At 39.2% G+C, this 24,699-nt stretch overlaps 1 protein-coding gene across 1 annotated transcript in view; it reads left to right on the top strand.

Moving 5' to 3' along the window:
* The first annotated feature begins 6,906 nt into the window (after nucleotides 1-6,906).
* The window catches only part of ESR2 (estrogen receptor 2), a 31,794-nt gene continuing 14,001 nt past the window's right edge, over nucleotides 6,907-24,699 (top strand). The window contains exons 1-5 of the mRNA XM_006206973.4: nucleotides 6,907-7,274; nucleotides 8,970-9,142; nucleotides 17,183-17,299; nucleotides 19,848-20,147; nucleotides 22,822-22,960. Of these exons, the coding sequence (XP_006207035.1) occupies nucleotides 6,922-7,274; nucleotides 8,970-9,142; nucleotides 17,183-17,299; nucleotides 19,848-20,147; nucleotides 22,822-22,960 (1,082 nt within the window). The 5' untranslated portion in view covers nucleotides 6,907-6,921. The remainder of the gene's footprint in view (nucleotides 7,275-8,969; nucleotides 9,143-17,182; nucleotides 17,300-19,847; nucleotides 20,148-22,821; nucleotides 22,961-24,699) is intronic.

Below are 24,699 nucleotides of genomic sequence, written 5' to 3'. Positions count from 1 at the left end.
TTTTGGAATTCTTTTCTTCAACCAGTTTATATCCCTGTGTTAGAGCAGAACTACTTAAATGACCACTGTTGGTTTATTCACTTTTCAGCAGAGAAGACATTCTTTTTGCTGCCTGTTCTCTTGTCTCCCAGGTCTACTGCAGTGATTTAAGTTCATCACCCCTTCTTATGTCTTTGCTTAAGAAGGAAAAACCCTTCGCGTTGGCTATCAAGTTATTAGTTGCCCAAGACTCCACTGACAGATGGTTGTCACGTGAATCTGGATATATCTAAAATATAGCCAACCAAAAACCAATGTGGCCCTTTAATCACTGTCCAGAAACCAGTTGTCACATTGATTATCATGGTACTGGGGATGTGGGGGAATTCTAGAGAGGCTGATGAATGTGTGTGAAATCCGTATTTTCTAAGCAAAGTTGCTGTGGCAACTCATTGATTGCCTGGATGAATCCTGGCATTTGCTGTTTGGCGGTATGTGTCTGACAGGTGATTTCAGCCTTTCTGGGCCAAGAATGAACATTCTGTTGTAGGTGCGAATGAGTGATGGAACTGATCCTCTGCTCTTCAGAGAGAGACGTCATCTTCGCTTTAAATTGAGTGTTCCCTTTCCTACTGGATAGTGGGAAGTATTATTGCAAGTTCATGAATTTCCATGCTACTGTTCATCACTTTGTGTCAGTAAAAGTCCTAATGAAAAAGGAAAAGCCAGCAGTGGTTTTCTGACAGTTTGGTGTCCTGGCTTTTCTGAGCTACGTATGCTGAAATGCTAAATATATTTTTTGGAGCAATGTAAAGTTGAGACCTCATGAAATTCAGTAAAACCTTGATTGACCAAAATCTTCAGAGAATAACTTTTTGTTTAAACAATTTAATTGATTTTTTTTAAAAGTTGATTGAGTACCAAGCTGAAGTCTCTTGTTCAAGTTCTTGTTCTAAAATCCACTGCTTTCCTGCTTCTTAATTTCCTGAATATAACTGAATCTTCATTTGCTGACTGAGAGTGTTGAATTTATCCCATGTAAGTTTACCTTGAGCAGTGCTCTGTATAAGAAAGTTATACCGTGGTGATCACACTAAACTTTGGATATACTTTCTATTTATTAAATTGGGTAAGGCATCTTGTTTTCTTATACTTTTTTTTCCTAAGTTTGAGAAATCTTAAGTTAATTGCCACCTCTAGGTTACATTTTATTATGCATAAATACAATTTGTTATGTGTGTTACCTTAAGTATTTTGCTGTCAATTATTGTAATATATACTATTTAAGTTGTGTGGTTAAAGTACTTTTTTTTTAATATTTTTATTGAAGTATAGTCAGTTTACAATGTTGTGTCAATTTCTGGTGTACAGCGTAGTGCTTCAGTCATATAGGAACATACGTATATTCATTTTCATATTCTTTTTCACCGTAAGTTACTACAAGATATTGAATATAGTTCCCTGTGCTATACAGTATATTCAAGTACTTTAAATGTCTTTTGATTAAACATTGGCTACATAAGATAGGCTCAGATTATTTAGCAAAAACAATGCACTAAAACACAGTCACCAAGGTACACTATTGAAAACATAAGCACAGAGAACAGGTGTATGTGTAGGTGGATTGAAATAGGAGGGGTGTTTTCAGGACAGATTGGTAAAAGCCTCTTAAGAATACTGCCAGTTCTGGAGCTGACATCTAAAGGTTGCCAGTGACCTAGTTACCAACTCCTGTCGTCTCTCCTGTAATTCAGCCATTTGCTCTAACTTAGGTTATTTCCATTTTGTAAATGGTTCTTTAAAAAAAAAAAAAGAAAGGCATCTCTGTTTAAAACTCTTCCTTGATAGATAAAATGTGGAATATACATACAATGGAATATTATTCAGCCTTAAAAAGGAAAGAAATTCTGACACATGAGACAACATGGATGAACCTTGAGGACATTATGCTCAGTGAAGTAAACCAGTCACAAAAGAACAAATACTGTATGATTCCTCTTATATGAGGTACTGAATAGTCAAATCCATGGAGACAGAAGTAGTATGGTGGTCACTAGGAGCTGGGGGAGGAGGAATGGGAGGAGGAATGTTGTTTAACAGGTGTTGAGTCTTAGTTTTGCAAGATGAAAAGAGTTCTGGAGACTGGGTGCACGACAGTGAGAATGCATTTCACACTACTGAACTGTAGACATGGAAATGGTTAAGATGATAAACTTTGTTATGTGTATTTAATACAACTTTTTAAAAAAGTTTGGAAATTGCTAGTTTTGACAATAGTTAGCATTATATGCTTTATCTTCCATATTCTCTATTAGGAATCGGGAATTGTATATGTTAGGAAGCTAAGGGATTGAAATATGAAATCCTGTACTCATGATTAATTCATGCACATAGTTTTTAAAAGACTCCCTTGGTCCTATATTCGTCTCCAGCTCCCATTCTCTCTCCTGTCCCTTGTGGTCAGTCAGTGTTGATTAGAAGTGGTAGCAGCTTTGTATTAGTTCCTTGTCATTTCACCTGGTCTGTCTGTCTCCTTCACCAGACACAGTGGTGGCTTCCTGAAGGCAGGGTACATGTTTTGGGACTCCTAGATTCTCTGTCTCAGCTCAGTATCGTGCCTCCTGAAAATGCTCCATATTTGATTAATACCGTCGATGGATGAAATTGTATATTTTCAACACATTTCTTTATATTCTTTTCTTACAACAATTGTTTATTGAATTGTAGTGGGAGGCGAATAAAATATAATGTGTGCCTTCAAGGAGCTTAAAATTTAACTGTACTTACTTTTTACTCTCCCACCCCATCTTTACCATTTCTAAGAATTCAGTATAGTTCTAATAAGGAAGATTAATTTTCTATGTAGGTAACTATAGGGATGCTGGAGTGAAAAATAGTAGGTAACTATAGGGATGCTAGAGTGAAAAATATACTAAGGCATAAAATGCCAACCACTTCACAATGCACTTTGCATATTTCTTATGGACATGGCTGGTTTTCTGTAGGAAAGTTGCAGGAGATTAGAGTGGAATGATGAGTTGGGGCCATACAGTGGAATGCCTTGACTGTTAGAAGAGCATGAGTTATTAAGAGGCTGGTGAGAAGCAGAGGACTGATCAGAGCTGGGTTTTTAAGAATGCTAATCTGGTTGCCCTGTGGACCTGGAGAAAGCTCAGTGGAGGCAAGGAGCCTAGTACGGATGCACAGATAAAAGGTAACGAGAGCTTGCTCAGAAGGTGGCAAAGGACATAACATGGGGAAAGGCACTGTGGAGGAAAAACCCAGCGTGCCTTGGTCATTAAAGGTAATTGGATGGAGGGAGAAACTAAAGATAACTGTAATGGGCTTTGTCACATTGAACACAAATAGGAAATAAGGAGTGGTTTGAGGGAGGAAAATGATGACTTTTGCCTTGGATGTTGTATTAATTATCCAGTGCTGTGTAACAAATTATCATAGAATTTAGCAGCTTAAAACAACAAACGTATTATCTCACACAGTTTTTGAGAGGAATCCAGAAGCAGCTGAGCTGGATGGTTCTGGCAAAGGCCTTCTCATGTGGTTGAGGTCAAGATGTCGGCCAAGGCTACGTTATCTGAACACTGGACTAGAACTGGAGGATCTGCTTCCAGAATGTCTCACTCACTGTAGTTCCTTGCTGGCTGTTGGCAGGAGGCCATCATAAGGCTACTTGAGTGTCTTCACAAATGGCAGCTAACTTTCCCCAGAGTGAGTAGTCCTAGAGAGCAAGCCAGGGGGAGGCTGCAGTGCCTTTTATAACCTAGATGTGGAAGTCGATGCCATCCCTTCTGCCATAGTTTATTCATTAGAAGAGAGTCACTAAATCTAGCCTATACTCAAGGGGGAGGTTAGGCACCACCATTTGTAGGGAAGAGTGTGGAAGAATTTGTGGATTTTTTTTTTTAAAACCACCATAGGTATATTGTGTTTTGAGGACAAAGGAAGGGAGCATTTAAATGATGTCAGAAATAAGGAATCGGGAGCTTTCGGGAGTCAAGTCACCTACACATGGAAGTAGATGACTGCTGGAGCTGAAAATATTGGACTGAGAATTTCTTTAGGCAAGTTTCTTAATGATCTCTCTCAACCAGTCTCATTATTAATGGTTATTGTTCCCTTTCCCAGATTATATTATTCCAGTTATTTTAACTTTTAAAAAAAGACTTCCATTTTTAAGTTCTTTGTTTTATTCTCCAAAGGTTATCATGAAAAATTTCAAGGTTACAGAAAAGTTGAAAGACTAGTATAATGAATATCCATATGTTCCTACCACCTAGATTTGGTAAAAGTTAACATTTTGGCTTATTTGCTCTATCTTTCTATCTCATCTATCCATCCAAATATTTTTCTGAACTATTTATTAAGTGCCGTTCTTTGATAAAGAAGGGTTTCCCAGGAGTGGCAGGGTATAGCTCAGTGGTAGAGCATGTGCTTAGCATGTACGAGATCCTGGGTTCAATCCCCAGTACCTCCATTAAAAAAATAAACAAATAAATACCTAATTACTTCATACACCTCCAAAAAAAGATAAAAAATAAATATAACTAAAAAAAATTTTTTAAATAGGGTTTCCCCTGTACTTTGGGATAAATCATAGACTCTCTTAAAAAGCTGGAATATAGGTTTAATTCTTTTTCCCTAATTACTAATTTTTAGAGTGAGGAACTGATGTAACAGTCACTTGCAATGATGGCAGATGATTCTCTTTTTCTTCTCCTTTTTTGAACATCACTATGGACTCATGGTCCAAGGGGTAAAAGCATATGTAATTTTGCTGTTTATTGCCAAGTGCCCATGGAATTTGTGCCATTTTGCACTCTCACCAGCAATGTAGGAAACAGTCCGTGTTTTTTCCATAATCTTGGCAAGAGAGTCTTATCAAACATTTGAATTCTTGGTAAATGTGAGAACTGGTATCTTGGTGTAGTTTAATTTGTATCTCTTTGCTGAACAAGGTTGAACATCTTTTTATGTATTTTAAGAGCCATTTGCCTTCCTTTTTTTGTGTGTTCTATCTATGTCTTTTACCTATTTTTCTAATGAATTTTTGGTCTTTTTCACCTTAATATAAGAGTTCTTTCTATATACCAGGGTGATTAGCCCCTTGTTGCTGATACAAGTTGGGAGTATTTTTTTTTTCAGTTTATCATTAGTCTTTTGACATGTTATTTTTATGATATGCAGATATTCACTTTTATGAGTTTATGTACTTTTATGCACATCTTTTAATGGCATCTGGATTTTGAGTCAGAGTTAAGAAGTTTTTATGATATGCTAAGATTTACTATTATGTATACTGCATTTATGTAATTTTATGTATATCTTTTTATTGCATCTAGACTTTGAGCCATAGTTAAGAAGGTTTTCCCCACACCTATGTTGTAAAGGGATTCACCTAGGTTTGCCTCTAGTACTGGTGCAGCTCCCGCCCTTCTCCCCTCCTCTTCCCTCTCCCTCCTCTTTCCAATTCTTTCTCTCTCTCTGTTTTTTTTTCTCCAGTTTTCTTTTAACATTGGGGTCTCTAACATTTGGAGTTTATTCTGGCATAAATTTTTTTCCAATGATAATTCTGTTGTTGGGTGCTTTCCTAGTGATTTGAGAAATTTGGCCACCCTTATCATGTACCAGATTTCCAAAAATTTTGAGTTTTTGAACTTGCTGTTTTGGTATTTTCTATTCTGTTGCATTGCAATCTGGGTCCAATGAGGAGATAGAAACTACCTAGTAGGTTCAACAGGGGAAGTCTAATATAAGAATTACCAACTACAAGAAGAGATTAAGTATAAGATATAAGACACTCTATATGGCACCCAAGAGCTGAGGGGAGAGTACCCAAGGAAGGACAAATCTAGGGGGTTCAGCCCTCCTTGGAAAAGATAGTTTGGCCACTAGTTAGTAGAGATATCTACTGGTTTAGACAGGCTAGAGTGGTCTGGAGTTGCAGGTGGGGAGCAGGCAGTCAGCAATGTGTGATGTGGGGGCGTGCACTGGGAGTCCAGGTGTCCGCAGAGCATGCAGGTGCCAGAGATGAGGGTTGCACAAGGAATGGCTTCTCTGTGACTGCTTGGGCCACAGCCTGGGCAGGTGACTGCAGAAAGGTTCTCTCTATGCCAAGGCTGCAGGTTTGCAATGGGACCTCCTTCTGGATTCATTTCTGTCACAGACTCCACTGGATGTTGTCACACCCACCCTGCCAGCCTCTGCCCCTGCCGGGATCACAGCAGCCTCTTCCCTGCGGTGTCCCTGAAGCACCCTCTACTGAGAAAGCTTACGCTGGGCTCACTTTAAATACTTAAAGGAATTCCGTTGTCGTAGAACATATATGGAAGAGTGCATTCAAAGGTGAGAGGCAATAAATTGGTTATTGGCACAGGTACATTGGCCTGTCTATTCCCTTTTTATTATTGGCGATTCATAGTGTATTTGAATATCTGTTAATGCTAGTCCTCATTGATCTGCTCTTTCAGGGTTTTCTTGGTTATCCTTGTTTGTTTCTTCATAAGAACTTTAAAATGAACTTACCTAGTTCCAGAGAAAGCATTTTTATTTAATCTTATGTTTTTTAATTTTTAAAAGAATTTGTATTAAATTGTCATGGTTAACAACAAAAGCAGTAAGGAGGTGAATGAAGTAGAAAACGGGTTCCGTGCCTCAGATTCCCACCCCTCTGAGGTTAACATTTTCATGTGTATTTTTCAGTATGTATTTCTAGGTCCGTACAAGTGTGGTGTGTGTGTGTGTGTGTCTAAGTGTTTAGTAAAAATATGTCAGCCTTTTAAATAGTTATGCTTGTACTTGTAACTTAGAATTGCCTTTTCTTCTCCTTACAGCCATACCTGGCCATGACTCTTTGAGAACATTATGGTGTTCCTTTGTGCTTCTTCTCACAAGGAGTTTTCCTAGCTGTTACCTGTTGAAGACATGGATATCAAAAACTCACCATCTAGCCTTAACTCTCCTGTCTCCTTCAACTGCAGTCAACCTGTCCTACCCCTGGAGCCAGGCCCCATATATATACCGTCGTCCTATGTAGAGAGCCGCCATGAATATTCGGCCGTGACATTCTATAGCCCTGCTGTGATGAATTACACTATTCCCAACAACTCAGAAGGTGGACCTGGTCGACAGACCACAAGCCCGAGTGTGTTGTGGCCAACTCCTGGACACCTCTCTCCTTTAGCCATCCATTGCCAGTCGTCACTTCTGTATACAGAACCTCAAAAGAGTCCTTGGTGTGAAGCAAGATCACTAGAACACACCCTACCTGTGAACAGGTAAATCCAGTCTTCATTCTGAATTGTAGTTCATGGGAGTTATTCAGGTCACTTCATGATTTAGTGAGAATAAAGGTATGTGTTATACAAGGTCTTTATTAGTCACATAGATCACTTAAAACATCTGATATTCTGAGTTCTAGAATGTCTGTAATATCTATTCTGAAGTCTAGTCCTAATTAAAAAGTTAAGTTTACAGATCTGTGTTGTGGGGGGAATTCACTTTCATGACTACATCTTTAGAAAATAAAGATTTAACTTAAACCACTTTCTTCTTTTTTGTTTGTTTTGTTTGTTTGCTTTTTGGGGGGAGGGGGAGGTAATTAGGTTTATTTATTTCTTTTTAACGGAGATACTGGGGATTGAACTGAGGACCTCGTGCATGCTAAGCACACACTCTACCACTGAGCTATACCCTCCCTCACCCCAAATCACTTTCTTCTTGATTAAGTGATTTGGGTTTGAAAAAGAAATTTTTACTTTACTTTCAAGTTAGAGCTTTCTGATCTTGTAAATTGAAATCACAATTTAGTGTTCGTGACAAATTGTGTTGAAGATAAAAGTAACTGTTGGTATTACAACTTAATGAAATACTAGATGCATGAAGCCTGAAAAGACAGATAAAAAAATTGGTGCAAACTTTTTAACAATGAACTAAAATAATAACACTTCATATGTTCACAAAATAATAACATTTTATGAAGATTGACAGGAAACTATTTAAATGTAGATTTTGGTTGAAATTTCTTGAACTCTAGGTGCAAGGTAACATGGTTAATCATTTCCATTCAATTTATACCATTTTTAATGACAGGTGTGGCTACAGAGGACAGAGGTGTTCTAGGGAGAAGCATCAGGGTGAGATATGTTTCCAAACAACCGAAGAACTAAGTTATTGCATATTTAATATTGAAATTTATTACTTTCAAATGCTGTCATAGAACTTTGAGAAAGCTGTACCACACAATTTTACTTTTGTTTTTTAAAAAAAATTGTTGGTAAAAGAGAATATGAAAATTAGGACTTTTTAAAGATAATGTTTTCTCATTCAGCCTTTAAAGAAAGAAATATTTTGTTTCTAAGCATGAGTTTTGCTAATATTTGGGTAAATTAAACCATAGTATAATTAGCTTCATTCATAAATCAGTCATACCCCTACCATTTCCTTTCCATAAGAAACACGCCCTAGCAAAATTAGGAACTAGCCGGTTGTGTTTTTGGTGCCTCTCTTCCTCTGTGGAAGCACTGGCCCCTCCCTCCACCTGCTTCCTTCAGAGCCTTCTCAAAGGACAGGCCCGTGTTCACTCTCCCCTTCTCTTCTCTCTTCTCCCTTCTTGCTCCCTTTTTCTTCTCCCACCCTTCCCATCCAGACTCAATCTGGTCACTTGCTACACTCAGAGATGTACACCCTGATGGCTGTAGCTGGCCATCCAGTTACTGGTGCTCATCAGCACTGCATGGATGGGCATGAACTGGCCTGACCGCTTTCAGGCATCAGTCATTCCCAACAATGACTCTTCATAGATCTGATATCAGTAACAAAGGTTTTGCTTGATCAGGTGTCTTGGAATATATTTAACATGAACCCTGGAGGGCAAAGAGATGAATTGGGCAATGTTCATGCTGTTTTTTCCCCTAGAAAGTCCCTGTTTCCTTTTAATGATCTTGGACAATGAATGTTTTCTTTGCCCCCAGAGAGACACTGAAAAGGAAGGCCAGTGGGAGCAGCTGTGCCAGCCCTGTTACTAGTCCAAGTTCAAAGAGGGATGCTCACTTCTGCGCTGTCTGCAGCGATTATGCGTCGGGATACCACTATGGAGTCTGGTCGTGTGAAGGATGTAAGGCCTTTTTTAAAAGAAGCATTCAAGGTACAAGAGTATTGTTAGCTGCTTCTTTAGTTCTCCACTTTTGCTTTCAAACAAGTTTGCAGGTGACCTGGCATAAATTTCACTGTTGGCCTGCTTGGTACTCAAAGTACTTGATGTGCAGTTCAGAGGATCACGTGTGTTTGGGGGCAGGGTGGATTGTTTAGTGTAGAGCACTTTGTCTTTAACTGCGGATCTCTACCCCAGAACCCAAATGGGTCTCACCCTACCCATCACCCATTGCTGTCTTCTTGGGAGAAGACGCCTACTTACAACCCTTGTGAAGATAAAGCTTGGGGGAAAAAAGTGTGCTCGCTAGAAACTGCAAAGATTGTTTCTTCCTTAGACTTATGTTTAATATCTAGCATATGTAACAGTCATGGTGGGCTGGCTCCTGAGGAAGAGAGAATAAATACATTTTATGGAAAAGGTCAGAAATCAGTAGTTCAGCTCCAGTGGACTTTGAGAATTGACCTAGAGGCGTATCTTGCCCTTAACTAGTGGTGCCTCCCTTCACAATCCCCTTATTTTCTGGTCTGGGTTTAGACGTTTCCCTACCCTTCTCCAGATTTCTGCTGGGCTGGGTTTTGTTTGTTTGTTTTAAATCACGTTTTTATCAATTTGAAATTGTGCACTCCTAGTTTCAAGGCCAGTCGGCCCCTTGCCGCACCACATGGAGGGAGGTCCTTGCCGCTCTCCTTTCCTTGCCAACTCTAATTTGCTGAAGTCACCTTCTTTTGTGTTCTCATCTGTCTCTACCCCTTAACCCCTCCCCTAACAGCCCCCCTCCCAGGCAGTGTCTAGTGTTCTCATCTCAGAACTCCCTTCCCTTTTCTGCCAGAGCCTCAGTGCCTTATTCTTATCTGGTGAAGGAAAGCAACCTTAAAGCAATTCATAGTGTGCCAAAGGCAAACAGCAATTTACTGAGTTAATTCACCCAATGATAACTCTAGATTAAGAGAACATTTTACTTCAAGCAGAGAAACTGATGGAATGCAGAGGGTGGTGAGGGTAGAATGTTAGTAAATGAAGAGTCCCTTTCCTGTGAATCCTCTGAAGTTCATCCTGCAGAGGTCCTAGGTCCTCCACTTAGCAGCTCTGTGGCTTGGCTTTCCAGCCTGTTTCCTTACCTGTGAAATGGAGATGCTCACAGGGATGATCCAAAATGAAGTGAAGTTGGTTATGTGAAAATATTTGGTCAATTGTAAACATCCTACAAATTCAGGATAATCTAGTTTTTCTTCTAACTCTTCTGTATTTAGACATCAAGATCTTTTCTTTCTTCCTTGTATTTCTCTCCTAATCCTAATCTCATTTAAACCTACCTCCTCTAAAATCTTCATAGTTAGGTGGATGAGGGCCCTCTGCCATTTCCAAACTTAATTTTCTTATCAAAGGAAAAACAGCACAGATAAAGAAAGATGATGTCATCAAATGCTGTCAGAACATAAACTGTGTTGTCTGCTTATTTTTGATTTTACACACACAGAGCTTTTCATTCTATATTTAACATACTCAGTGCTTGAAATTTTTTGTTTATGATGATTGTACTAGTAGATTATAAGGCCAGGTCCAGTTTCCAGCTGTATATGATAAAAACAACTCAGATTTTCTGAAATTCAGAACAGAGCTCTTGATAGGATGACAATTCTCTGTCTTGTTGAGGTTCTAGAATTTTATCTCCTAAGGAAATTTTACCCAGACAACTAACTACATCCTTTAAGAAGAGATTCTTCTTATTTGCTGTTAGGGAAAAGTGCCTCTGCATGAAATATTTTCCATGATATTTCGTGAACCCTGAGACCATAGCTGATAACAATGAAAAGTAAGTTTCTTCTGCTTTCCCTGTGTCATTCCTTCCTGCTGCATCAGCAGAGGATCTGTTAGGAAAGTCACATCCTAAAAGTACAAATGGGAGTTAGTGCTCTTACAGTTGCTTAATGCCTAAATGATTGTTTCTTTGGTCTCTTCATATTTTTGGCATCCTCTTGTATAAAGGCATTGCAGTAGCTGAAAATGGCCACTCAGGTCTTCTGGTATATTGAATGAAATAAGAATCAAATGTGTTTTCATAAATTGTTAACTTTCTCCACATTGTTATATTAAATAAATCTATTTTCATTGATTTTTTTAAAAAATGGGAACTTATTTTTTGTTTGAGATTTAATTTACATACAATGAAATTTCCCTATTTTAACTGTATAGTTTTATGAATTTTGAAAATACATGTAGTCCTGTAACCACAACCATAATTAAAACATGGAATGTTACATTCATCCCAGAAAGTTTCCTCATGCCAATTTCACCCCAACCTCCCAGGCTGTAGAAAACTTGATCTGTTTTCTGTCCCTCTAGTTTTGCCTCTTCTAGAATGTCATATACTTGAGTCATAAAGTATGTAACCATTTGTGTGTGGTTTCTTTCACTTATCATGTTGCCTTTAAGATTTATCTGTTGCTGTATGTATTAGTAGTTCATTCCTTTCTGTTACTAATATTCCAGTAGATGTATGCCAGTTTCTTTATTTGTCCATTTGAGTTGTGTCTAGGAGTAAACTTACTATTTTCCAAAGTGGTTGAAACATTTTGTATTCTCAGTAGCAATGTATGAGAGTTCTAGTTGCTCCACATTCTTATCAAAACTTGATACTGTCAGTCTTTTAAATTTTAGCCATTCTGTTGGGTATGTAGTTATATCTCCCTGTGGATATAATTTTCATTTTCTTGATTACTGATGATTTTGAACATCTTTTCATGTGTTCATTGATTTTTCTATATATATGATGTACATTAAGTTCTTTACATATACTAGTGTTTAGTCTGACTGTTCTGTTGATCTGTCTCTTCCTTCTTGTTTAAGCACCACATTATTTTAACTATTATAATTTTATTATAAATTTTAATACATACCAGTATAAATACCTCCTATTTTTAAAATATCCTGGCTATTTTCTCATGTTTATTTGTCTACAAGAACATTAAAATAACTTTATTAAGTGGCCTCCCATCCTTAATTTTAAGAACAGTGGATCTTTTATTAAACCTAAGAATTATTTTATGAGGAATCTTTGTTATAGTCTTCACATCAAGAAGCATGTCTCCATTTATTTAGGTCTTTTATATCTCTTACAAAGTTTTGTTGGTTTTTGATATGTATTTGGCCCATTTCCCTATGATGTTTCCATAAATTTCATCCTTTTGGCTATTTTCTATCTATACATAATAATAGTATTACTATGCTTTCACTTTGGTGTTCATAATAACCTTTTATCATTGTCCTTTGACAGTTAAAATCTATCTGCCTGCCGCTCATGAATCTTCAACTCTTTGTCTCTTAAGACATTATGGGCTAAGCTTTAAATGGGAAGCTCCAGCAGCCCATAGTTTGTGTAAAGGATTCTTACCTTGGAGGCATATATTTCATTACTTGGGATTTATTTAGTCTTGAACTCAAGAAGAATGTCCTGAGGGAGCAAAACACAAGGTAGATGCCTGCTGCTTTAAGAGTATTGGTGAGGGGATGGGTGATAAACATATTGCTCTATTTTAAAAATAAGAACTGAGAAGCTGAGCTGATACTGAACTCAGATCTTTTGATTTCAAGTTCAGTGCTGTCTGTTCCCTCCATGCAGTGGGATATGAATGATAATTAGTATTCAGACAGACTCAGTAATTTTGCAGAGGGAAGAAAGATAATCTTTTATATTATAAAATGTGCATTTTCCTATAAAGCTCTATATCTTAATTAAAAGAATTAGCTTTATATTTTGCTTTTAATTTTGCTTTGAGCTTTTCTCTCAGCTCTGTCGGTAGGGAGTAGCATGCTTCTCAGACTGTTGCATGGAACAAGGAGACCATGTTCATATATTAGGTGGCTGGTGCAGTTCAAGGAAGACTTTTTTCTTTTTGCCAGAAGTGAAGTGAATTACCATGACCTTTTGCATAACACATTTTCTAGGCTATTTTATTGAGTGTGTTCATATAATTGTGCTTTCTGATCTTTTTTTTTTTTAAGTAAAATGATCTTTTACAGTAAACTCTGCGAGAAAAATAAAAGTCAACCTCTAGTTGTCCTTTAAATGCTTAATGTTATAAACCGCTTTACAAAACCAATAAGGATGACATCATGTATAGTTCTTGGAGTTTTTAGAAGGTACTTAGAAGATTGCTCCTGCTATGGAAATACTGTGGGATTACATGTATCTTCTAACTATAAAGCATTATGTTCTAAAGTATAATAGAAAGTTACTGATTAGAAATGTATTTTGGCTTTTAAATTTTATTTTCAAATATTGTGAGGGTAAAAGCAGTAACAGGATAATTAGCTGTTCCTTAAAAAAAATTTTTAACACACCTTATATTACCCCCTACTCTTGGGTGTGTGTAGAAACTGTAAATACGATGAAAGGAGTCGCTCCCTTGGTTAGGTTACATTATACGGCAAATAGTGATGGGATAGTCTCTTGTGATTATGCTATGATTATATGAGACTCCATCATAGCAGACTGGAGAGACACTGGAAGTCAGAGAGATGCACTCCTCCTGGCCTGGGAGAAAGCAGCCATCACACTGTGAACTACTTCTGGGCAAGGAACTGCAGGTGCCTCTAGGAGGTGACAGCAGTGTCCAGCCTATAACTAGCAAGAAAACCTCGGAACTACAGCTGCAGGAACTTGAATGAGCTTGGAAGAGGATCCTGACCTTCAGATGAGGCCACAGCCCAGTCAATACCTTGGCTGCAGCCTTGTTGGGACCCTGAGAAGAGTAAGCTGTGCCTGGACTCTTTATTCATAGGAACTATAAGCTAATAAATTTGTTTGGTTTTAAGCTTTTAAGTTTGTAGAAATTTATTATGTGGCATGGAAAACTGAAACAATAACTTTAAGGAGATTATTAATGAGCTTAAGCATTTTCACTTGTAAAATGGGGATATAGGGAAGTTGTAGGACTAAACGAGGTGCCGATGGAAAGTACCTGGAAATCAGTAGGAGGTCAGATATGTTGGTGTGTCAGACTGGGAAGACATTGCTTCCTGTACGTGGCCAGGGTGGGGGGTCACTCGGATCTCTAGGGCACCTTTGCTGGTACCCAGGCTGACTCAGGACATGGTGATAAAGCTACAAACAACTAAATTTCAATTGGTGTTTTGTTGAACAAATGTTATGGGAATCTACACAAAGGGGGAGAGAATTATGAAATTTAATCTGATCATAGAACCATGTCTTTTGGGGAATGCTCTTTAAAATCTGCTAAGTTGGAAGAAGGAAAGTTAATTTCAGGACTTAAAGCAATAACATTTGAAATATAGGTAAATTTCAACTTATCTGTATTTGTGTATTAATTTGTATGTGTTTGTATTGAATTAGTTTATTGTTTTATTGTTTGAGAAGCTAAAAGAGCATTTAAAAAAATAAGCCTCCAACTTACAAAAAATGTGCATATATAATATAAAGAAACTTTTTTCCTGAAATCATGAGTTGCCAACATTATACCCCATCACCCTGAAATACTTTAACATGTATTTCTGGTATAGCCACCACACAAGAATCAAATTGGGAAATCAGCATTGATACATTACCACCATCTAACCCTTATTAGACTTGTTCAGATTTTGCCAGTTGTCCCAACAGTGCTCTCTACAGTTTAGCATCACACTTTGCGTTTAGTTGTTAGGTCGTCAGCCTCCCTCTATGTGTCCAGAAGAGTTCCTCAGTTTTTCCTTGGTTTTCATAATCTTGACACTTTAGAATCTTATAGGCCAGTTATTCTGCAGAATGATCCTCACTTTGGGTGTGTGTGATGGTTCCTCATCATTAGACTCAGCTCACACATTATTGGCAGGAATATCACAGAAACGATGCTATATTCTTCTCACTGGCTTCTTTCTTGTGGTGCCTGATTTCAGTTTGTACACTTTGATTATTTGGTTAAGGTGATGTCTGCCAGGCTGGTGCTATCCCTGCTCCCAGACTCTCTCAGGGGGTAGAGTTAGGGAATATATTTATTCCAGTGTATATATATAATTATTTATTTGGATGTCCAAATTTTCCCAGATTTGGCCAGTAGGATTCCCTTAAACTAGCTTCTGTGTCTCTTCTGACATGTGCCCGTAACTCTTTGGACATTCCTTTACTTCCTGGCACAACAGGATGTTTCAGACTTATCTTGTGCTTTCTCTGTCCCAGTGGGATAAGCTGGAATAGGCTTTTTCTCCAAGATTCCCTGTTTCCTGTTGGTGGAGAATGATATTTATAAATCAAGATCTGGTGCTAGTTCGCTCGTTGCTCTCTGGATAGCTCTGCTTCTAGCCTCTCTCAGAGGATAGAGTTAAGGAATGTATTTATTCTAGTGTGTGTGTGTGTGTATATATATATATATATATATATATATATATATGTATATAATATATAAAATATATACAGTTTGATATTTATATTCAGTTTAAAGAATAATTATAAAGCAATCCCTTGTGTGACTAGTGCTCAGGCCATGAAACAGGATATCTCCAGTGCCCCAGAATCCCTCTTGGTGGTCCTTTCAATTACGGCACATTCTCTCCCTGCAGAGGTAAGACTGTTCTTGTTTCTGCCGCCTTTGTCATGGGTTTTTTTTTTTTTTAAACCACCTAAGCATGTATCCCTAAACAATAGAGTTTAGGGGTTTTTTTCTATTTTTGAACTTTATACCAACAGAATCCTCTCCTTTATGTTCTTTTGTGACTTCTTTTGTGACTTGCTCATTTAATTTGTCACTGAGATTCATCCATTTTTCCACAATGAAGTTCTGGGTCATGATATATTTTATCATAAGAAGTTCAGGCCCTGTTGTTTACTAGAAAGACTCAATTAAGAAATAAAGGCAGCTAAGCACCCTATTGACTTTGGCTCTTCATCAGTTTTCTTATCATTTCTGTTCCCTAAATCTCCCAGATCTCTGTAGCTCTCTTCATCCTCCCTGCCAATACCCAGTCCAGGCAGCCCCCTCTCCGGTTTGCATGACTACAGTGGGTTCTTGCTTGATCTCCTGGCCTCCATCAGTTTTGCTGCCTCGAATCTATTTTCCATACGGTATCTGAAAGAATGTTTTTTGAAATGGAAATTTTATCTCTTCTTTACTTAAAAAATTAAAAAGTACCATTGTCTTAGAGATTACTGTACAACTCTGTTTAGATTGTAGATTACTGCAGTGAACATTACTTTTAAAACTGTGGGTCTTGAGTTGTTTATGGTGGCTCTACTTCATAAGGCTTGGCTCTGGGCTTTGGGTTGAGCTCTTGTCTGCACCACACATCTCCACATTCTCCTTGGACCAGGGGCTGCCCTAGGCATTTTCTCCTCAAGGATGTTTAAGAGGCCAAGCCAAGCTTTTGGGAGTATCACATCTACTAACATACCAGTGCCTACTGCAAGTCCCATGGCCAAGCCCGACATGAATTGGTGGGGAAGTATACTCTGCATGCTCTAGTACACGGCAAGGCCACTGGCTGAGGGAGGGAGTGAAGAATTGAGAACAATAATTGAATCCACCACAACCATTGTCAAGTGGCAGTTCTTTCTGTCCCTGTTTAGTTTGCTAACTTCTATTTTCTCTTATTGACCAGTTTAGGTCTCTTATTTAGCTATTGAAGTGTCACGTTAAATCCCAAAGAGGGATATATGTAAAAGAACACAAGCAGGTGAATTTGGTGACTTGACACAAGTGCTCCTCTTGAGGAGTCCTGTGACGTGGAGCAAATCAATTTCAGGTGACCGTCTCACTTTCCACGTGTAAAGGCAAATATGTCTAAACGTATCTCTTGAGAATTCTAAGAACGCGCACAGAATAACCTTATTAGTCAAAAAGAAGGCTACTAAAGTATTCCCATCTTTCCTTTCCTCACGAAGAAGGCACTGATGGGGCTGAACATGGCCTTGGTACCTGTACTGTGGTTGAGAAGATGTCTCCTATCTCTCAGCTGGGTAGTGGTAGCTGTATTATTGGCCAGGAAGAGAAGTAACTAAGATATTGTAACAATAAACTTCCTTTTCTTTTTGCTCTGCTGTAGGACATAATGATTATATTTGTCCAGCTACAAACCAGTGTACAATAGATAAGAACCGGCGTAAAAGCTGCCAGGCCTGCCGACTTCGGAAGTGCTATGAAGTCGGAATGGTGAAGTGTGGTGAGCGTTCCCTTCCCCTCTCGTTGTGTGTGGGACATGCTGAGAGCCGTGTCAAACAGGACAGTTTGAGGACCTGGGGACATGTAGCCTGGGTGAGAGGAGATTTAGGACTTGGTAACTATCTTCAAGTGTTTGTTTGCTGTCTTATTGGAGCAACATTGACTTAGTCTCTGTAGCTGCCGAGGACAGAGCTGGGGTGAACAGGGACCAGTTACAGGAGGCAGATTTTTTAAATTGAAAATATCTAATTTATCCTCACTCTTGAATGGTAGGTTTGCTAGGAATATAATTCTAAATTGAAAGTTCCTTTTTTTTTTTCAGTTGAAGTTCAGTCAATTACAATGTACTGTCTCTGGTGTACAGCACAATGTCCCAGGCATGCATATACATACATATATTTATTTTCATATTTTTTCCAGTAAAGGTTATTGCAAGATATTGAACATAGTTCCCTGTGCTATACAAAATAAACTTTTAAAAAAATCTGTTTTTATATATAGTGGTTAACATTTGTAAATCTCAAACTCCCAAATTTATCCCCTCCTTTTCCTGATAACCATAAGATTGTTTACTAAGTCTGTGAGTCTGTTTCTGTTTTTTAGATGAGTTCATAGTGGCCTTTCTTTTTTTTTGATTCCGCATATGAGTGATATCATATGGTATTTTTCTTTCTCTTTCTGGCTTACTTCGCTTAGAATGGCGATCTCCAGTTCCATCCATGTTGCTGCAAATGGCATTATTTTATTCTTTTTTATGGTAGAGTAGTATTCCATTGTAGAAATATATCACAACTTCTTTATCTAGTCATCTGTTGACGGACATTTAGGTTGGTTCCATGTCCAATCAAAAGACATAGAGTGAAAGTTTCTTTCTTAAAGACATTGCCTCATTGTGTTTGGCTATATAAACTCATAGTAACTGAAACATTTTGGTACCAGCACAGGAATAGAAAAATAGGTCTATGAAAAGAGTAGAAAATCTGGAAGAAGATACTTTAAAACATAATTATTTACTAAATGACAAGGCATTTTCTAAAAATCAATGGGAAAATCTTATTCAATAAATGGTATTTGGAAAGTTGTTCATCCATTTGGAAAGACATAACATGAAAGATCAACATGACATAATACAAACATACATAAAATTCCAAAAGGTTTGAAGCACAAAAGTGCTTAAAGAAGATATGGAAGAAATATTTGTATAATCTTGGTGTGAAACAGAAAGACAGATCGACTATGTACTAAATTTTATGACAAACGACACCATGAGCAGAGTTAAAGGATATATTAACAAATAAGGTAAATATTGCATATAATAAAAGTTATCTGTTATTGCTATATAAAGAGCCTTTGTAGGTAATTAGGGAGATAAAGGACAAAAGAAGCAAATACGCAATATACAAGTAAAAAAATATGAAGGGCAAACGTATTAGTTAACCTTACTAGTAATTAACAAAATACAAAGTAAAATGAAATTACTTAGTCACCGGTCAGGTTGGTGAAGATTAAAAATGATTTTTAATGCCCAATGGTGTTATGAGAAAATAGGTAGCCCTTAAAGTGTTGCTTAGACTATAAATTTTAAAATACTTTTGGAGGGCATTCTTTCAATACATATCAAAAATTTAAATGTGTATATGCCTTCAGCAACTTGACTTCTTTGAATTTATCATAAGAGAGTAATTAGATACAGGTACAAAGATGCATTTTCATTGTAATATGTATAGTAGCAAAGAAATTAGAACCAACCTAGATTTCCATCAATAGGGGACACTTTATTTTTTTTAATAGGGGACACTTTAAATGAGTGATGCGATACTCATAGAACAGAATGCTATACAGATTTTTAAATCATAAGATGACAGTTTTAATAAAAGAGAAAAAGCAAGTTATAAAATAGCATATATGCTATGATCCTAATTTTGAGTATAAAATATGGAAAAGTATGAAAGCATTAAAAGAAAACTGGCTTTAAGTCAAAATTTGTGCTTTTCTATATTTTCCAAACTTTTTCAATTAGTTTATTATTTGAAATAAGCTTATTTGTGTAAGTAATGTAAAAAGAATATATACATGCACATGCATGTAAAACATTTGAGTGTATTATAAAAGTGCATTATTTGATAACTGTTTGGAAATAATCAGTACTCACTTCCTAACTTTTCTCCATTTTCTGCCTGAAGAAAATTCCTAATTTCATGGTTTGGAAACTGAGGTATATCAGCACTCTTTAGAAGAGAAATGGATTTAGATTTAGAAATGGAATAGATGACCTTGAAATGGAGACCTAAAGATCATTTGGACTATTGTCCCTAAAAAGTCATGACTGATTTTGCCAATACAGTTGCAAATGTAATAATCTTTAGTACATGCCCCACAGACTCCAGAAATAAAAGTCAGGCTCCTGTTCTAAGACACATTCTGTGAATAGACTCAGGTCTTACAATGATATCATTGCTTCATTTTCACCCTGGTGATTGGGGGAATTTGAATGCTGGGTTGGGGAAGAGATGGGAAAGTACTGTGTTACCATCTGCTCTCTGCTTTAGGCTCCCGGAGAGAAAGGTGTGGGTACCGCCTAGTGCGAAGGCAGAGAAATTCTGAAGAGCAGCTGCATTGCCTGAGCAAAGCCAAGAAAAATGGTGGACATGTGACACGAGTGAAGGAGCTACTGCTGAGCACCCTGAGCCCCGAGCAGCTGGTGCTCTCGCTCCTCGAGGCCGAGCCGCCCCACGTGCTGGTGAGCCGCCCCAGCGCGCCCTTCACTGAGGCCTCCATGATGATGTCCCTGACCAAGCTGGCCGACAAGGAACTGGTGCACATGATCAGCTGGGCCAAGAAAATTCCAGGTAGGGCTCTCTGGGTCTTAGCTTTAAATTTATTTGTAGAAAGGCCTGCTCCTAACATTTATTGGGCAGGAATACAAAATGGAGATCCACAAGCTATGTTTCACATGAAATGTGTTCTTTCGTCCTTTCTTGATATATATTCAACATGTCTTGGAAGGCCAAGTTCCAATTTAGAATTCTTGGCCTACTCTGAGTTCTGTACCAGAAACAGCAGTGCAGAAAGTGTGGTATACCATGGACCCCTTCCCTTCCAGACTCTCCTCCTCTCCTAACCCTGGATCCATCCTATACCACCTTGTACATACCCCATCCTATGCATCACGTCTCTAACAGGCACTAGCCTACGGGCCACATCTCATGCCTAGATGTGGTCTGGGAAGATGGACCCAGGGAAGAGACCCACCCAGGCTCTGGAAGTGGACGTGGAGCCATTTGGGCAGGAAATTCTAGTGTCCTGGGACCTGGAACATGATCTAAAAGGAAGAGGTCCTGGTCCCCCATTAACCCATCTCTTGGGTGTGGACTCCTCACTGTGGGAGGAGGGATGTGATCAGGAGAGGGTGGGGTGGGGCACAATATGACCAGTTTGAAAATGGTATGTTTCTCAGATGCTAAATTTGAATGGTAAATTATTGTTATTTTGTATGTATACAAACAAATATATATGGACAAATAGAAAGTCAGCTGCTGAGGTAACATGCATCATCAAAACCTGAAATTTTTTTTAACTTGATAAAACTAAAAATGGATTTGGTTATTCATGAATTGTCATTTAGGACGTGCATTTCCTATCCTATAATGTACTCACTTTCACAGGCCAGTTTGTAATATATACCTAAAGTACTGCATCAGGACAAAATTACCCTCTAATTACTATTTGAGTTAGTGTTTCTGTGAAAGAATGAAGCAAGGATTCTAACATAGAATGACAGCAACCCATCATCTCCCTGGAAGGGGTACTTCTATATCATTACATTTGTCTAAGAAATGAGGGCTCTCTCCAAGTTCTAACCCACGAGGGACAATTCCCATGGCCTGGAGGGCAGCAACTGAACTAGGCAAATTTTAAAGATTGAGCAGGGTGTGCAGCTGGGTGTAAATGCCTCAGCTTCTACAGGGTCATTTGTTGGCTTCTAAGCTATCTAAGAGTCTTCTCGTTTCCAGTTCTGGTTTTGACAGTGTAGCATCTTTACTTTTGCCAGAATGAATTTTTTTTTCCTCAACTCTTTCCCACAGGAGACAACACTGACACAATTTCCTCTAGCTTTTATTCTCCGTGTGCTCCAAACACTGGTTTTCCGGAGCCCACGTGGAGAGTGGTGGTGAAACTAGTTGCTCCTGAGAGCTGGGCAGCATCTTGTGTTATAACAAAACCAGACTCCTAAGCTGCTTTAGTCCTTCTTCAAGCCTGGTATTTTGGAAAATTTTCAGAAAACTTAGGTATAGTCTGAAGTTGTGGGTTTTTCCACTTTCTTCATTCATATGTCTTTGTCCAAACCAACAAATTAAAAAAAAAATCACCTAGCCTTGATTTTGTTGAATAGCTACAAGTGTGAAAAGCTTACTCTCCCCTGGATAGGCTTATTGTCTATAACTGTGGGTGAGACTGGAACACTGACACGTATTAGGGACCTGCACTGAGTACAGGATGTGGCTTTGGGAAGGATTTATCCATCTTTTCACTCATTACTCTATTAAGTGCTCCTTTGTGCAGATGTGTTATAACTGTTCAAAGATTTGAACCACGTATGTTCTCTGTGCCATAGTTTCCTCACCTGTAAAATGAGGGTGATGAGAGATCCTATCTGTAGGAAATTGGCAGATGTCAGTATGGTTGCCCCATTTTTCCTGGAGGAAAAGGAAGACGTGAAAGGAGGTTAGGTGACTAGGTGGGATGAGGCGGAGCGGGTGTTCTGACCAGAGTCCACTGTACTCTGAGGCCATTTGGTTGGTGACTGTATTTAGGGGACACTGCCTCCTCGTCCTATCGTGGCTCATGGAGGAAGCACCAGTGATGTCCACTTTGCCTCCGAAGCGCTCGCCTCCCTTAGGGACCTGCTGCAGTTGTCCCATGAGCTCTTCAGCACAGAGTAGCCTAGAGACAGCAGGCCTACTCTGAAGAACAATTCTAACACTAGATGGGAAATCTTAAGCAATTGGAGAAATTCTTTCAGCTAGAGCTTTGACTTTCTGCAGAGGCCAGCTCTGCTTTCTCTGCAGGCCCCCCACTCACCACCACCCCCGTTTGCCCCACTCGTCCCGGCCCCAGTCATGGACTGGGCCAGACAGGTAGCCCCTCTGGCTGGCAGCCAAGCCCCGTCTTTCCCAGCAGTGCAGACAGTCATTAGGATTTAACTCACCAAGATCAGTGCCAGCTTTCTGTTCTTCGCTAGCATCTGTCTGGGGAGCTGCGTAAGCCCAGGTAACAGTCCTTTAGAAATTCTAAATGAAGTTCGTTTCTCCCTAGAAGGGGTTTGAGACTGGGGACTGTGACTTACTTTGAGTTCAAGATTTTCTTCCTCAGGTCAGCATGTAACTGCATCTTTAAAATATTGATTTCCCCTCCTGCATTACGTGTGTTCTCTTAGCTTTTAAAAACTTGCTCTTCTGTTTTTATGGAAACAGGGAGCTGAGGAGGAGGGCGGGTGTGCTCACAGCCTCTTGCTTTCCCCAGGCTTCATGGAGCTCAGTCTGCATGACCAAGTGCGGCTCTTGGAGAGCTGCTGGTTGGAGGTGCTAATGGTGGGGCTGATGTGGCGCTCCATCGACCACCCTGGCAAGCTCATCTTTGCTCCAGACCTCGTTCTGGACAGGTGAGAAAAAAAAATACTTTGTGTTTCTTCTCCAACTGGTTTGAGTGAGGTGCTGAGTGAAGCGGGAACAAAGTCCTGGGTTCTGCAATTAAAACCTCACTCCTGAAAGGGCAGGTAAGAGGAGGATAATGTCATGAGCTCCTTCACAGGGTCAAGAATCCAAGAAGGGTAGCAGGGGCGCAACGATTCAGCCTCCTGTGACTCATTCTTGCCTGTGGTGAGGCAGCACTCGTGGGCCAGACCACAGCGGGGCCTGTGTCCTGCAGGGTATGTGGCTGCAAAGTGTACAGGTCAACTTAAATTTTTCTGCATTAAAAAAATTCAATTTTTGGGTTATCATTTTAAGCTGTCCTGCCGTTCTTTCCATCAGTAGGGATGGACCATTTACATCTATCTAGACAGGTGATAAAAGTCTTACAAATCTACCAAGTTTACTTTAACATGCTTTAACTCACTCTAACTGCTTGTACTGTAGAGCATTTTTGGCAACAGTGACAAAAGGAATGGTTATTAAAATCAGATGAAAGTTAACGGAAATTGGGGAATGATAGTGTCAATGCTGTAACTTGGTTGTATTTATTTTTCTTTTAAAGATGGCACAGAAAAGGAACCAGTTTTTAATTAGCCTAGGTGAGCTATTCACGGAGGGAAAGCTGGGATGTACCATGACACTCGAGCCTTTTAGCAGGAAAAGTAGAATGCTTTCTTGGTGTAAATTTGAACAGTTTGAAAATCTCCGTGGAAACTGATTTCCATATTCCTTGTGTTGAAAAAGTGCTAGTGTTGAAAGTTTGGTCACATTTGACTCTGTGCACAGATTAGAAGGATGCCCAGTGCTGTGACTAGAAAGTGTCTGCCCCCAGCTCCTGGCAGTACCTTTGAGAGCATCAGAAGACCCCCCTGCACACCTCATGCAGGTGAAAAGTGACAGCCCAGGGTATTAACTGCCATTCTGCCTGTTGTCATGGGTGACAGCGTTGGCGAAGAGCACTAAGTAACTGAGGTGTTTTGCTGGAGAACAGGGCCTTTGGGAAGAGCTGGAGCATGGACTCCAGCAGAAGCAAGCCCAGGTGGTGAACCACAGAGGGCGGTTCTGGAAGCTCAGACTCTTCAGTAACAATAAAATTAGCTAACTTACTGGCTTGTACGGCCTGGCGCCATCTTAAGCACTGATGTGTGTTTCGTCATTCCATCTTTACAACAGCCCTTTAAGGGTAAGCCCCATATCCTCATCCTTCAGATGTGGGAAACGGAGGTGAGGTAACTTGTCTGCAGCTTCAGTAAGTGATGCAGCTGGACCCAGGGGCTGGCTGTGAAGTTCACACCCTTACCTACAATGGTACCTGCCACTCAGTGGGGTAGAAGACTGGATGGGGGGAAGAGGACGAGGCCAAAAGGCAAAGTAACTTTCTACTTTATTCTTTTATCATAGAACAATTCTCTTTCACTCTCTGCCCACTCAGAAACCTACTCCCCCTGCTGTCATCTTGGACATACCTGTTATAAGGCAGGCTGAAAGGCCACGCACCCGGCCAGGCCATCTCTCTCAGTCATTCGTTCACTCCATATGTTCCACTTAGAATTTAAGTAAAGACACACACACACACACACACACACACAGTTACTTCCCTAGGAGTTAGTGCTAGGAAGAAGTTCTATCTTTCGGTGAACCAATAAATTTGCAGACATTGGGACTGGGTTATTTTACTTTCTGTCTTCATTTCTAAATTGATGCCAGT

This window comes from Vicugna pacos, chromosome 6 (assembly GCF_048564905.1).
Source record: "Vicugna pacos chromosome 6, VicPac4, whole genome shotgun sequence".
NCBI classification, from domain to species: Eukaryota; Metazoa; Chordata; class Mammalia; order Artiodactyla; family Camelidae; genus Vicugna; species Vicugna pacos.
Note: the sequence above shows the minus strand (reverse complement) of the source record. Positions and strands in the feature narration are given on the sequence as shown.